Source organism: Ischnura elegans, chromosome 4 (assembly GCF_921293095.1).
Source record: "Ischnura elegans chromosome 4, ioIscEleg1.1, whole genome shotgun sequence".
Lineage (NCBI taxonomy): Eukaryota > Metazoa > Arthropoda > Insecta > Odonata > Coenagrionidae > Ischnura > Ischnura elegans.
In genome coordinates this window covers 35,282,015-35,296,864 of record NC_060249.1, presented here as the reverse complement: position 1 = coordinate 35,296,864, position 14,850 = coordinate 35,282,015, and the positions used below count along the sequence as shown (strand labels likewise).

The 14,850-nt window shown below is 36.5% G+C and overlaps 1 protein-coding gene across 1 annotated transcript in view; it reads left to right on the top strand.

The window, feature by feature from the left end:
- Positions 1 to 410: 410 nt before the first annotated feature.
- LOC124157264 (ATP-binding cassette sub-family B member 6) overlaps positions 411 to 14,850 on the top strand; it is a 30,732-nt gene continuing 16,292 nt past the window's right edge. Inside the window, exons 1-5 of the mRNA XM_046531835.1 lie at positions 411 to 619; positions 795 to 1,010; positions 6,738 to 7,067; positions 13,617 to 13,819; positions 14,415 to 14,529. Of these exons, the coding sequence (XP_046387791.1) occupies positions 6,750 to 7,067; positions 13,617 to 13,819; positions 14,415 to 14,529 (636 nt within the window). The 5' untranslated portion in view covers positions 411 to 619; positions 795 to 1,010; positions 6,738 to 6,749. The remainder of the gene's footprint in view (positions 620 to 794; positions 1,011 to 6,737; positions 7,068 to 13,616; positions 13,820 to 14,414; positions 14,530 to 14,850) is intronic.

Sequence of the window (14,850 nt, the reverse complement as noted above, 5' to 3'; positions counted from 1 at the left end):
TCCTCCTATCCCACTTCGTTGCTGCTTCGCCTTCTTCTTTTTCTAACCAGCTTTTAACCAACTTGCGTTCACACACGCATGAACTACCGCCAACCATGGTCGGAAAACGGTGGTCAGAATCCCAACCACGGTTAACGGGAACTTGCGTTCACACCTCGTTTTGTAACCATGGTCGGGGCTAACCGGCGTAAAAAGGACGTAGTGTGAACGGGGCATTTCAAATTTACGCATGAAATGTGTAGCTCGTTTTTTCTTGTTAATCATCTCGATCATCTCTGCCACATCTCCTTAATTGTCAATGTAATATTTTCAGTATTAATTAAAAATGGCTTCCGCAATTCGCATTTATTTCATTTAATATATAAAGCTAAATTTGACCGGAATAAGAGGTCGTGACCAGTCATGACCGATTTCAGCCGGTAGTTTATCAGAAATTGGTGTTCATACTCACATTGCTATTGTTTGTTCCTCTTATTTTCGGGAATGAGTGTAATTTTTGCAGAGATACTTGTTCCCTGTGTCCGCAAATGCCTCATATAATAGAAATGCTCGGGAAACAATTGCTCTGCCAGTATTTGTAAACTACTGTTTGCCTTCAATACGCTCTCTTTATTGAATGGTAATTTTCTTCATCTGTGTCCTTTATGCATTTCTTCTATTTAACTATAGAATGATTGTCATCTACACTCTTTCACCTCATAATCCTTATGTTGTATATGGGCATTATATTTTTTAAGTCGTTGTCACGATTTCTAGTTATAAAAATGCATAATTATGGGACTATTTGTTTACAGAAACTAATCTCATCATTTATCAGGAGTGATGTGCAATCCTCACGTTCGTTAGAAGTCACGCGCTCGTGTACGCTTCTCGCCTTATACCGGGATTCAGCGATTCACCGATGCGACGCATGAATGACAGTCACTTTTTAATCAGTGGTGAATGAACGAAAACCGGGTGAGAATACCGGCGCTAATGCGAATACAGCTGGCCCATTCGTCTAAAGAATTGTAAGAGAACTTATTATTTCAGTAGTGATAGTTTTAACTATAGTGATTTTTGCGACGTAACTCGTTCATGTCTGAAATTGAGGCAATGCGAATCAACACGCGTCAAAGACCATTCTGTTGGAATAAAGATTTCTTAACTGGTCGCTGGTATTTTTTCATATTGTGTTTCTCAAGTGTAACTTTTTTATTGTACTCGCAATGACATCAGAAATTGGGTGCAAATGAGTGGTGGATATTCTTAAATCATCCATTGTTGTCTGATAAACTTCTTGAAGTTTCTACACGTTTGCATATGAATGATGTCTTAGGTCAATGGCATCATCATAATTGCTGAATAGGTTGTGAATGAGTTTCCCGAATGTTACTTGAGAACAGTCGGCTGCGTCTATAAATTCTTCTGCTTTTCATCCTTCTTTACCTCCTCAATGCATCTCATCCCAAATCCTTTACTGTTCTTCCTTCCACGTCTTTCAATGGTTGTTCATCAGATCGTGGTGCCTCATGATGTGTCTCTTGTTCTATCTTCTTCTCAAGGATTTCTAAAGACTTCTCTTCTACTCGTCATTAGACTTCAATATTGCCCACACTAGCTATCAAATAGATCTGAATTCTAAAGTTATTTCATTTCAAACACATCAAACTCTTCAATACAACAGAGAATACAATGATATATGTTAAATATGTTGAATGCTCCCTTATACTCATACTTTATTAAAGGACAGATCACACTCATTTTAATTTATTATTAAGCAAGCTCTTGAGTGTGATGAAAATAATATTTTATTTTTTTGTTTGTTAAATATTGTTTGTCAAGCGTTGTTTATATTGTGTGTCAAATTTTATGTTTTTCCCTTATAGTCAAGAATTCCTGTACCCTAAGAGGCAACCAGAATTTTTTTATGGGAAGGAGGGGAATGGCTGCTTTGTCATCGTAAAAATATTATTTTCATCAGTATATTTTGAAAGTGTCTCGACCTTCTCAGAGAAATTATAATTAATACGAGCATCTGTCCAATTGCATATATGTTACAAACATTTGTCATCACAAAAATTTAGTTATATTAAAATATTGAATAAGAATTACACAAGATGAAAAAATACAGACACTTAAAGAATTGAAAATATGCATTAAGTGTTAATAAACTATGTATAAAAATTAAAAAAGCCAATTAATTATCATATAAAGCAATTTCCTACGTTGAGTTGTATTTTGAGTTAATCATGAGTCCATGACATTAATTCTTGAATAGAGCTTAATTTGAAATTGAATACATATATATTAACACTTAAAATAATTATGGAGTATCCCTGAAATTTGGGAATTCAACGTGAAATTTCTTCTGCAATGTGTAATGAAGAAAAAATTAGTATTTCTGGTGGAGGGAAGAGTAGTGTTGAAAAGTATCAATTCCTGTGCTGATTGAAAGTATATTTAGTTGTCACATATGTATTGCAAAAAAATCAACTCTGCCAAATGGTGTCAAATGCAAAATAGATAATAATAAATCTTTATTTGTGCGGAGATCTAATACATTTGTAAGCATAGGTCCAGGGCACATCGTAATCATTTATAATTCACATATTATAGGAATTGAATATATCAACATTAAGAGTCAATGGGATGTTCATCGATCGACTAGAATAGCTTCTTTTTTAAGTACCTCTTTAGATCTGATTTAAAAGTATTGATGCTTTTTATTTCTTTTAAACGTAATGTCAAATTATTATACAGTTTAATGCCCATTTCTTTGTGCCCCATTTTGGCAGCTCTTGTTCGTACATAATTATGATGAATATAATTTTTTGTTCTAGTTTGATGATGATGGAATGCACTATTCACTTCATAAATGTCAATATTGCTCTTTACATACGTAATGGTTAAAAATAGATATGTACATGCATGGAATCGGAAGGAGATTCAGGTCCTTGAAGATATAAAATTCGAAGAATCAAGCGAGATGGAGTGGAATCGATTCATAATGAAACACTGACTTGCAATTTTCCACAAAAATAAAATTTAATTCGACTCGAGTTTCGATGTTACTACATCATTTTCAAACAAAATGATGTAGTAACATCGAAACTCGAGTCGAATTAAATTTTATCCTTGAAGATAGGCTTACTGGGGGATCTATTAGGCTTTTGAGCGATGGTTCTTACACCTTTTTTCTGAATTCTGAATATTTTTAAAGATAAGTGGGAAGATACAAATTTTGTATTTGTATTGTTTCCATCTTTGGCTAGAAGCTGTGAAACCAGCACAATAATTGAAAAGTTAAATAAATCCTGCACTGTTTCAATGTAGTTGACATGATTACTATAATGTGGATTCCTGGCAGTAGATTTATATTCTATAGTAGATGAACTAATGCTGTATATAAATTTCATGGTATTTGTATAACTATAAATTCTTAGTAATTCTATTAATGAAATCTAACGCCTAAGGAATCTTAGAAATGGTTGATAATGTATATTTACTTAAACACAAAGTTTCATCAACAAGAATAGGGTAGTTTCCATCAAAGAAAACGAAATGCAATGATTGCGATTCCTTACCCACCATTAGTGTATTCATAATATACAAATTATTTGGTTTTAGAAAACCCAGTTTAGACGAATGGCAATGGTCAATTTTAACCTCATTTGAAAAAGGCCAGATTTGCGCCAATGCGATTCCGCTCCACGTGACGTCACAGGGACCTAGTTTCTATACGAGTAGATAGGAGTTTTACATCATCTGAGATTACTAATGCATGCATGAGGCACAGAGCTCAGGGAAACATCTCTTCTTAATCACACATTAAAAATACCTAAGTTCGGAAAGTTTCCTTCGTTTGATAGGGTAATAATAATCCTTATTTAAGCCAAGCGCTACCAGCTAGCATGGTACTCTGCTACCTGCTGGCAGCCAGCATCGCAGCGGCGCACAATATCCTCGCCCCAAGGTCACCTCACACAGCGAAAGCGCGATCCAGAAATACGTCACACAGGCTTTTCCCAGCGTTATTACTTAGCCGTCGCGTTTTCACGCGCTTGAAAATTTTCACTTTTCATTTAATCGCGAAAATTAGATATCGTCATTAAAAAATTTAAAAGCGTGAAATTCGTACTCCAGGAGTAATAATCTTTCGATTTAGGCAATAAAAAAATAATAGGAAACCACCCTATTTTCCAAGTCCTTGGTCAAATAATTCCTAGGTATAATATCACCATGGAGAGAAAATTTGAAGTGGAAGGGAGATTTCTTATTAAGGAAAGAGATAATATTGCATTATTTGATGTTTAAAGACGTAGCATTTTGAGAACAATATATATTTTCGAAAGAAAATCATTAAGTTCCTGGTGATCAGTTGTACATTGCACATTACCTTAAATATTTAATGTCTTCAGGATACATGAAATGCGATCTAGGTAATACATGTAACATTGCTTGTATCAGTAATAAGTATTTAAAAAAAGATTTGACCCAAGGTGAAAACCCTCTGCTTCTCTGGAGAGCACATCATGTTAGGTAGCAGATTTAAGTTTGACTAATTACAAAAGGGGTATTGTATTCTATGCTATTGGCACACCACCAAAGTGAGTGGTTAATTTATAAGTTCTCATTTTTTCCTCAAGTCTGAAAGGACTATTAAAATCCCAGCTCTTTCCTATTAAAATGATTTTGTACTTGTGTTTGGTGTATATGATGGCCGTCATGTTTTCTTCACATCAGCAGAGTCATTTCTACGAATAAAAAAGGATTTTTATCAATACTATTTTCCTATGTAATCCATTAGCTAGTGATGAAATGAGTTCCACACTCATCCCATTTTAGTTGAAGATTATTTTTTATTTAGTAATTAAATTCCTGTAACTGATGCTGGGCAAATTGAGGTCTTTGTGCTAACACATACATATTTTGTACTTTCCTCTATTGAGCCTGCTGTCCCACAAGACAGAATTCCTAATAGATTTGGTCATAATCACACATCATCATCTTTAGGATTTGCCTGTTGCAGTTCTCTCAAATCGCCAATTAGGTAATTTTTTCATATATACATATATCTTCTCATTTACATCCTTGATAACTCATCCTACGCTGTGCAATCAAAGCCCTCCCTGGCTGTTCTTCCCATCCACTTGACATCCATAGACCATCATGCCTTATTGTCTAGCCAATGAAGTTTTCCGTCTTCTGAAGGTGTTCCGTGACTTTTCTTCTCTCCAACTCCTCGACTTTCTCATTTCTCTTACTGTTGATCCATTTTATTTTTTTCATCATTCTTCCATATTATCACATTTTGAATGCTTCTACCCTTAGCTTCGGTGCTGCTGCTAACGCCCATGCCTTACTGTCATACGGAAACATAAACTGCTTCCCAGTTCTACAACTGTAGTCCTGGATGAAAGTAGGTTCTTTTGTGCTATTCTCTATTTGCCTGGGCTTCTATTTTTTCATCTTTCTCTGTTCATAGCCATTTACTGGGCTTTCTAGGTGACAATACTCTTACACTTTCGTTTGTTCCTTCTACATACTTAAACATCAGTCTTGGACTCCTCCCTCTTGCGGCAATGTAATATCTTAGTTTTTTTTTTATTTTCAGTCAATACCTGCCTCATATCCTTTCCGTATTTACCAGAGTTCTCTTCATGTCCCTCTCGGTCTATCCTATGACTGTTATATAGTCATAAAATTGCCACATATATACGAATTTTTTCCTTACGAATACTTGCCCCCGGAGCCTTTTTTTGATTTTGTGGATATCTTTCCTGACATAGACATCAGAAAGTATGCTGTATGCTGGAAAGTGCTCATTTTTCTCTTACTCATTTCCTTATTCTTACTTCTTCACTGCAGGGTCCAGATTTAATCACAACTTCTTGGATTTTATGAAGACCTTGGATAATTCACATACCATTGCTCATTATGAAAAATAATTTGATTTCAATCCACACCGGTTTTCACACTGTGGTTGTGCTTTTATCTGAAAGACATAATATAACGTTAGGTGGTCGTTTATGTATACAGTTGAAGGTGGAAAGGAGCAGAGTGGAGATGGGATGGGGTTGAAGGTTGCAATTGGCTGAAATGAAATTGAGACTGATGATAAAAGACTAATGAGGTGACTAGGGCTATGTACGGTTTTGGAATGGGGTAGGTCTATTTTAAGGAGGTGTGAAGGTGTCTGGAACTAGTGGTCATATACAAAAAATATGAAGGCCATTCAAAAATCCAAATAGCACTAAAAAATCAATTTTACACCTAGCAATTTATTTGTAATACTTCAGTTATTTCAGTGTAAATTAAAATGTGGACTTAAAACCAAGCTATTTTCCATTATGAGTGAGAAAAGCATCCAAAAAGTTAATCCTGAAACTATAACTTTTAATGAATGTTAGCTTTTTCTTCTCTATTTTCTTTGAGTAGATTCAGTATTGGAATTGCAATCCATAGGATTTGTATAATCTTAGCTCCACTGTCAGTGTTTTGCTAAGATAGGTTTGTGGCCTACAACACAGACCTCTAAAGTGCTCAATGTCAATAAGACAGATGGCATTATTTGTCTCTTAGTTATAGACACAAATGCACATCCTTGGCAATTGCAGCAACATACACTGGGCATACATTTTCAGGGTTTAACAAGTGTTGCAGGAGTAAAAATTGTGTCATGAAATTTATGTATTTGTAAGTGACTGGACATAATTTAATAATCTGTAATTGAGTGACTTATTTTTTTCTTTCAGATATCTTTAAACATGCTATTTTGCCCAGTGAATATTTCATTCACTGATGTGTGGGAGCATGGGACATCTCGATGCTTCCATGAAACTGTTTCTGCTGCTGTGTGTTCGCTGATTATACTTGTGTTTGGAGCAGCACAGGTTATTATTTATCGCAAGTATGCAACTCCAGCTCCGAGGCCTCCTGGATGGGGCCTATCAGATGAAAGAAGGAAAAGCCTATCCTTCCTCTACAACGTTCAAATTGTACTCACAGAGTTATTGGCAGTGTACTTCCTCGTTAGGCTTGGCCTACAAGGGAGTGTTTTGGAGGGACCTATTGTTGGATATATGGTAAATCTCTTTCATAATAATTAATTTTACTGTTACTAATTTATGTGGGGACCAGTTTAAACCCTTTCAATCATAAAGCATTAGCAAGAGTGACATCTATAAGTACCAGGTTGATCCTGGTAGCTAATATATTTGCCACTTGGCCACTATAATATTTCAATGAATGATTTCAGAATAAGAAGAATATGTTTTATTTCTAAATGTTATTCCCTTATTTTGTGGTGAGAAGTTAAATATTTTTTACATAAGAAGCCTTGGTATATTTAATTTAGTTTTAAAATGAAAAAAAGGTTGTTAGTGTTTGGTTTTGATAATTATTTACCAAGCTTTGTATAATTTTACTAACTTTATCTGTAGATGTGGAGCTAATGAGAAAAGAAGATTTTGTCCCTATAACTCTCCGTATGGAAAAAAATTGTTGCTCGTAGAAATTTGAGAGTATGTAATTACAATAAAAGTCAAATTTTTGTTCAAAAAACCCTGGATTAAAAAAAATATTTCTAATTCTGGCTGCTCTGATAAATTCTATGAAACAGCTGTTGGAATTTAGTATGAAACTGTGATATGTTCTCATAATCGCTCTTCCAGAAGGAATATGGGCATGGTGTATGCTAATCTACTACTGCCACCCCAAAATAATTTGGTCTTTTATGAAACATCACCGTATTCATTCCTGAATTCCAGACACTGTTTGTCGTGAACACAATATAGTTAAGGGCTCTGATAGACTAAACATGTAAACATGTTTGCTTAATATTATTAAGATTTGTTAATGCCTGCATCCAGTCTCCCTTCTACCCAAGATCACTCCCTCACATCTAGCTTTACACACTGTCTATCCCGCGTTGAGACCGATCCACGGGATGTATTTTATTTTCTTTCACAAATACTTCTTCACAATTCACCAGGTTCTGATGGCCTCAGTCCTTTCTTTGTACGTAACTGTGCCTCCTCCCTCAAGATTCCTATTAGTCTCCTGTTGAATCACTGCTTCACACTTGGCGTCTTTCCGCACCAAAGTAAAATGGCAAACATTATTCCTACTCACAAAACTGGTCCTAAATGTGAAGTTGCTAACTATTGCCTGGTTTCAATACTATCAATCTTATCCTCTGAGGCTGAGAGAATTATCCTGAAAAAATTATTCTATGTACTTAGCATTCCCTAGCCTATCGAATAATACCAGTGTTTCCTTCCTATTCGTTCTTGTCTGACTATCATAGCTGTCTTCCATCATCATGCTGTCATCTCAAGAGCAAAAAATACTTAACTCAGTGCCACATATCTTGATTTTTCCAGAGTTTTTGGCTCTATTGACCATACATCTTTCACCTATCTTTTGAGGTAGTGAGGAAGTGAAGCTTAGTCAACGTACACGGCAGTTTTCTTGATCTCATTTTATCCTTTCTTAGCAATAAAATTCAATGGGTTGTTCTTAGACTACTGTAAAATATTCAGATAAATTAACACTACCTTGAACTGCAAAGTGCTTCAAAATGCCTTAGATTTGATTGCAATACTTGGAAGTTCAACTTTCCAGGATATGCAATTCCATTTCCATTCCTCTTAAAAAATCCCCTATTGCATTTCACCATTCTATCAACTCTGAGCCTCTTCTATGTGTTTCGGCTGTGAAGGATTTAGGTGTTTTAGCTGACAGTAAACTTAACTTCTTGGATCATATTCATTCAATCAAAAGCAAAGCTACGTCTCTATTAGGTTTCCTCTACCCGCTACATAAAAATAAATAATCCTTAAGATCTTAAGTCATACTTCACAGCATTTATCCTTTCAATCACAGGATATTGCTCTCCCATATGGTCCATCTTAGCTCCCTCCAATGTTACTTCTCTTAACAGTACTGTATAACTAGATTCTTTGCCAGAATTGTGAAAAATAGACTTCCCAACTTCTGTAACATGCCTTCTAGCTCGATCCTATCTTCTCTGTCAATCCCTGCCATCAAAGAGTTTAAACAGATTTAACTTTTATTTACAATGTTCTAACTCATACATTGATTGTCCTCATTTACTTTCCTTTATTAATTTCAGAGTCCCTAGTCAATCCACATGTACACATTCCTTACTTCATATGACTATCCTTAGACTCTCTCTCGTCAAACGCTCACTCCACCACCACCTTTCATTCCTGCCGAATTCATTGCTGGATGATATGGATTTGTTTTTTCTGCCATTTTGCTCTTTTATCAATCTGAACATGTCCCATTTTCCGGTGGATAAATAAACCTCTTTCTATACCACCCATTCCACGTCATGTATTTGTTTTCTTTACTATTTTTACCCTGTACTCTTTGTTTTTATTGATTGTTTACCTTTATATTTCATGTTTGTAACTGAGTCACTGTAAATTGGCAGAAATTGGTTCTCATCACATGCTTTTATTTCCTCTCACATCATACTATCATGGACATTGAATTTTAAAGTTAGTGGTATCTTTGTTTGATCTTGTTTTGGTTCAGGTCATATACTTATAAAAAATTTGGTTTTGGTAATATGCATTACACAAGCGTAGTTCTCTCTATAAATTTCCCTCCATGCATTGTTTTGCCATGCTGATTTGGAAAAGGATTAAGTTATATGCCTACTCTGTGGACTCAGATCTATATGAACTACGTGTATCAAAGGTATAATAGCTTAGCCAAAATATGTTTATGCCAGTTGAGATATGAAGTGTACTCTGGCATTATTTTAGGAAAAATGTCACAGGTTTCCTGAAAAATAAGCATTCCAAGTCTTGCATTGACTGAGATGAATTAGTTATTAGCATGATTTCATTGAGGTCATCAACCTTTTTTGATAGCGGTGAGAAGTCATTTGTTGTGTCTTCTGCTGAGGCTCATGAAATAGCTCTCAGCAATATGAAGAAGCTAATAAAAGTGCAATATCTGTATGGTAAAAAATGAATGTTATCTTTTACTGATTAGAATGGCAAATAATTGCCAAAATTTTCTAATTCCTTTAGGCTGCTTTCAGAAGATCTGACTTTTTGCCATCTGCTATGGACTTTACGGATTGTATATTTGTTATACATGTACATTTGAACCGTGACATGGAAGGCACTTAGACTTTTGCCTTATGATATGCATAACAGCTCCAAGCTGTGCTGTCAATTTTTGACAGCACACCAGGCATGGTGCATGATCAAAAGGTGAACTGTCTGAAAGCTGCTTGTGTGCATACATTGAGTCTTTTCCTCTATGTCTTTGTATAGACTTATTAAACAGAAAAATTCTAGTTTCAGAGCCGCCAATATTTTTAAGTCCTATGTGGGAAACTTGAATATTAGTGCCAATGAATGCATGCATAATTGAATAGCATTGATCACAAAATAAAGACAAGGTGCAGTTATGACATTTAACTTAACTTCTTAGGATGTCAAATATTTCTCATAACAACTGTAGGTGATTGTAGCATTCATTGTTCATAGAATTTCGATTATCACTTATGAATAGGGACATGCAAAAGTCGCAAATGCGATAACGCGAATTTTAACGCGAATTCCGGGATTTTCCCGTGAAATACGCGATTTCCGGGGTTTTCCCGCGAATACGCGAATTTCGTGTTAATTGCGATTTTCTCCAATTCATGGGCGATTTTCACTAACTCAGACGCGATTTTCACCATTTTTTTCTTCTGCTCATGCTCCTCCCACGAAATTATTTTTCGAGACGTACATTTAAGCCGTAATTTTTTCACTGCATTGGCCGCTTTCCGACGCGACGAATTTCCATGGGCCGCCGTTCACGGCACAGCGCCGTGAATGTCTCGTTTGAAAGTGGCCTGAATTTCACGGAACCGTGCCGTGAACGGCGGCCGGCGAAAAGTCGTCGCGTTTGAAAGTAGCCTCAAGGCAGCACCATGTGTATTTCACGGCATAAACGGCGCACCGCCGGGCCGGATTGAGCCTTGCCTTGCTGACCGTCAACAACGCCGTGCCGTCAACTGCGCGATTCGACTCGCTTGAAGACATGCATTGAGACCAATGGTTATTTGAAAGCACAGTGCCGTGCCGTTGACGACGGCCGGAGCAAAGCAAAAGTCTGAAAGCGGCAAAAAGTGGCTGTTAGCCGTCTATTCCGTGAAATACACACGGAGCTACATTGTGGCAGCTTTGTGCCAAAACGACTTATCGCCGGCCGCCGTTCCCTGCACAGCGCCGTAAAATTCAGGCCACTTTCCGACAAGACGACTCTCTGGATTTCACGGCGCTGTGGCGGGAACAGCGGCCAGCGGAAATTAGTCGCGTCTGTGAGCGGCCAATGCCGTGAAAAAATTACGGCTTAAATTTACGCATCGAAAAACAATTTCATGCAGAGCAGAAGGAAAAAACGATGAAATTCGCGTCTGAGTTGGTGAAAATCGCCCATGAATTGGAGAAAATTCATGGTTTCCACAAAGAAACACCCTCGAGGAAATAAGGCGACTTGTTTGTCCGGAGGATGTCTAAACCGAATTCACGATGTCTACAAAGTAGCAAAAATGCCATGGGAATCTGATGGTTGACTTAATAAAATTACTGGAGGGTTCAAACTATCCAAATACTCACATTCTATAAAGAGTTAACCCTTTCGCTAATAATGACGAAAATATGCGGCAGGACGTTTCTTGACCCGAGAGACGAATGGCGAAAATTTTCGTCTGAGATTTTCCTACGCAGGCCTAATGCCGAAAATACGTTTCCTTGCTCTCCTCCTTTTATGACATTCGTGGGTTCGCAAAGTCTTAGTTTCGGGACCCAACACAGGCCAACACCATGGACTGGCAAAATCTGTAACTTCCGAAATCCGGAAGCATGAACCTAGACCCTCGTCTCTTATTACCCCTCTTTGTGGCAAGGGACCGCAGTCATACAATTGTTCATTCAGTTAGTTTGCGAAATAAATATATGGTTCTTTCTCAGAAAATATAAACGAAGAATTGAATTCTTTGTCTTTTGGCAGCGTTTACAAATTTTTAAACGAAATTCTACCATAAATATTAACTTATATCTCGATTTCAGTATAAAATCAACATGGAAATTGTTAAGGCATTAAATTCGTTAATGCTGACGGTAGAGCTTCATTCAAAATTTTAAAATTCTCAGAATAAATCGAGGAATTCAATTGAAAGTCTGCAATTTACGTGCAAGCAACAATCATCCATATAGCTATCCACATAAACAAAGCATGAGTTGAGAGCGAACCAATGCTGCTGGTAGGCTTGTAAACCACGAAAGGAGGGAGACCAACTACTCTCAGAGTCCAAGATAATGCAAAATGCCCACTAGGAAGGATCAGAAAAGGTTGGTGTTGAGAGTGTTTGATTATCTGCAAGACCTTTCAACAGATGTCCAACATAAATGCTCCATACAGAGGGGACCGAAGAGTCTCATGGAGTGCAGTCCCGCATTCATGTTAAGGAGAGTACTCCACCATTTAGAAAGAGTTAAGGAAGTTAAAAATGAGCCTCGAGAAAATTCATAAAGAGTACTTTTTTTTTAGATAAAACCACTTATTACATCTGCAAAACATGAAAACCTCTAAAGCAGCTGCTGTAAAGTCAATACCTATGCAGATGGCTGAAAAAGTGTCAACCAAACTTAGTTCTCTTATGGTAGAAGACCTAATCAGAAAAATAGGTATTTGAAAAGATCTCAGTTTTTGATCCCCAAGAAGTTCCGTCTACAGACATGAACCCTGACTTAAAAACAAAAAATTCATGGCCTGGAATCAATGGAGACAGAGAAGTTGATGTTGGGGTTGGGAGAATTACAGAAACTACTACAAAAGCAAAATTACCGCCGTTCAGTGGATGTAATTAAAGCAATCCAGGAGCTCAAATGTCTGAGACATCGTTTGCATCTAAGTGCCTTTAAGCAATTTGGATCCCTTCTGCAAACATGGACTGAGAAAGATTTCATTCCTGCTATAGCACTGTGTTAACAGATAAGAGAACAAATGTAAAAGATGACAACTTGATCACAATAGCAATATTTCATTTGAAATTACAGACATTTAAAAGTAATTTCTCTCTATGTAAGCTAGATACATGTATACGCGAAGGATAAATATGTAAAATAGGTTAATTCAGTCAATACTCCATGTACATTATTGCTTTAATTATTCCCGATCAGTAATATCCTAAATTTAGGGCAATGGGTGGGCCACTGGAAGGATGGCTCTCAATCAACATAAATTACTTTGCCATTAAAATAACACCGATTTCAGGGCAAAATAACATCGCTTTTGTAGAAAAATAACACCACTTTTGGCTATAAAATAACCCCACCTTTTGCATGTCCCTACTTATGAAATATTTTTTAAACTGGTTAGGTAGGAGAATACTGTGAATAATTGTCAATTTGAGTAATCAGAAGCTTTATGGTGAAGAGTTGATTTGGTTATGAATACATGTTGCTGATGACCATGTACAACGTGATACCTATGCCTGGTACTTACCCTAGATTTGGGATTAATGAGTGATATCCATCCTCCATATGTGCTGTGCTCCTTTTTCAGCAAGTGCATCTATTCTCTGTTTTTTCTTATAGATTCTCACCTCCTGTCTTTGGGTTGTTTCTCTTAACATGTCATTAATCTTGATGAAAATTGAAAGAAGATATATGTTGCCATCCGTACCAACAAGAGGTCATGGCCTTGTATTGCTGGTGTTCTGGACTGCTCTGTTTGTGTCTGAGAATCTCTCATTCCTTAACCTCAATCGTGAGAAAGAATGGTGGTTTCTTTTGACCAGGTAACTATTTTAGCTGCATCAATTCTCTCTATATTCTGTTCAGTAATGGTCTGGATTTTGGGTCCAGGTGCCTTATGATGTCCCACCATGACCTTGCAGGCAGTTTCAGTTCTATTAAAAAATTGTACCCAAGTTTTTTCATCTTAGATCCCCCAATTATTTCTGACCACCCCTGAAATTATGTAATGAAGTACATATAAGTAACTCTTTTGAAAGTATTTAATTGCCTGTGAATTTTCTCATGGCTTCTTGTCAGGGTAAAAAATATTAGTGTGAGTATGCAGAGCTCCTCTCTCCTCAGAGCTCTTGACTCTATATAGATTTTGTAATTAAAGGTGGGTTGAACTGTTTCTTTTGATGAACAGTTCATATTGACCCTGTCCAGTGAAAAGAGCAGTTCCTAAAATATGGTATGACAAACATTATAGGCCATTTAATTGTCAAATACTGTGCGAGGGTATTTCAAGGATATGGTACTTTATTGTAAACCAATAATTTAGCTATCCTAATTGCTGTAAAATTTCATATCTTATATTGTTAGTAAGTAAGTACTGGGCCAGTATTTTCTTAACAGACCCAACTGAATCTCTTTCAGTACTGCTGATAAAGTGGAAATGGCTTTTTTCATTATGCGGTATCTTTCAACACTCATATTATTTGTGTTAGGGCTAAAAGCCCCCGGATTGACGACAGCATACAACGCTGGAGAGGTGGGTATTGAGTTAATAGAGCTAAAGGCCATGCACTCTTTCTTATCAGTTGATCCTTTGTTAACCTAGGAAATGCTGGAATTCATTTTTATTGATTAAGGTCCAAATTTTTTATCCATAGTCATGATAGTTATGGATATACAGATTGGTATCCCATATGAATCAGCATTATAGCTTACTTTGAGCTGCTCATTAACCACAAGTACAAGTAAATATTTTTGTTGCTTTGTAGAATAAAATTGCCCTCGTACATTTCGTGTTCAATATTTACTCTTCAAATTTTTAATCAGTTAATGGAAACTTTTTTGGATCATTTTATAG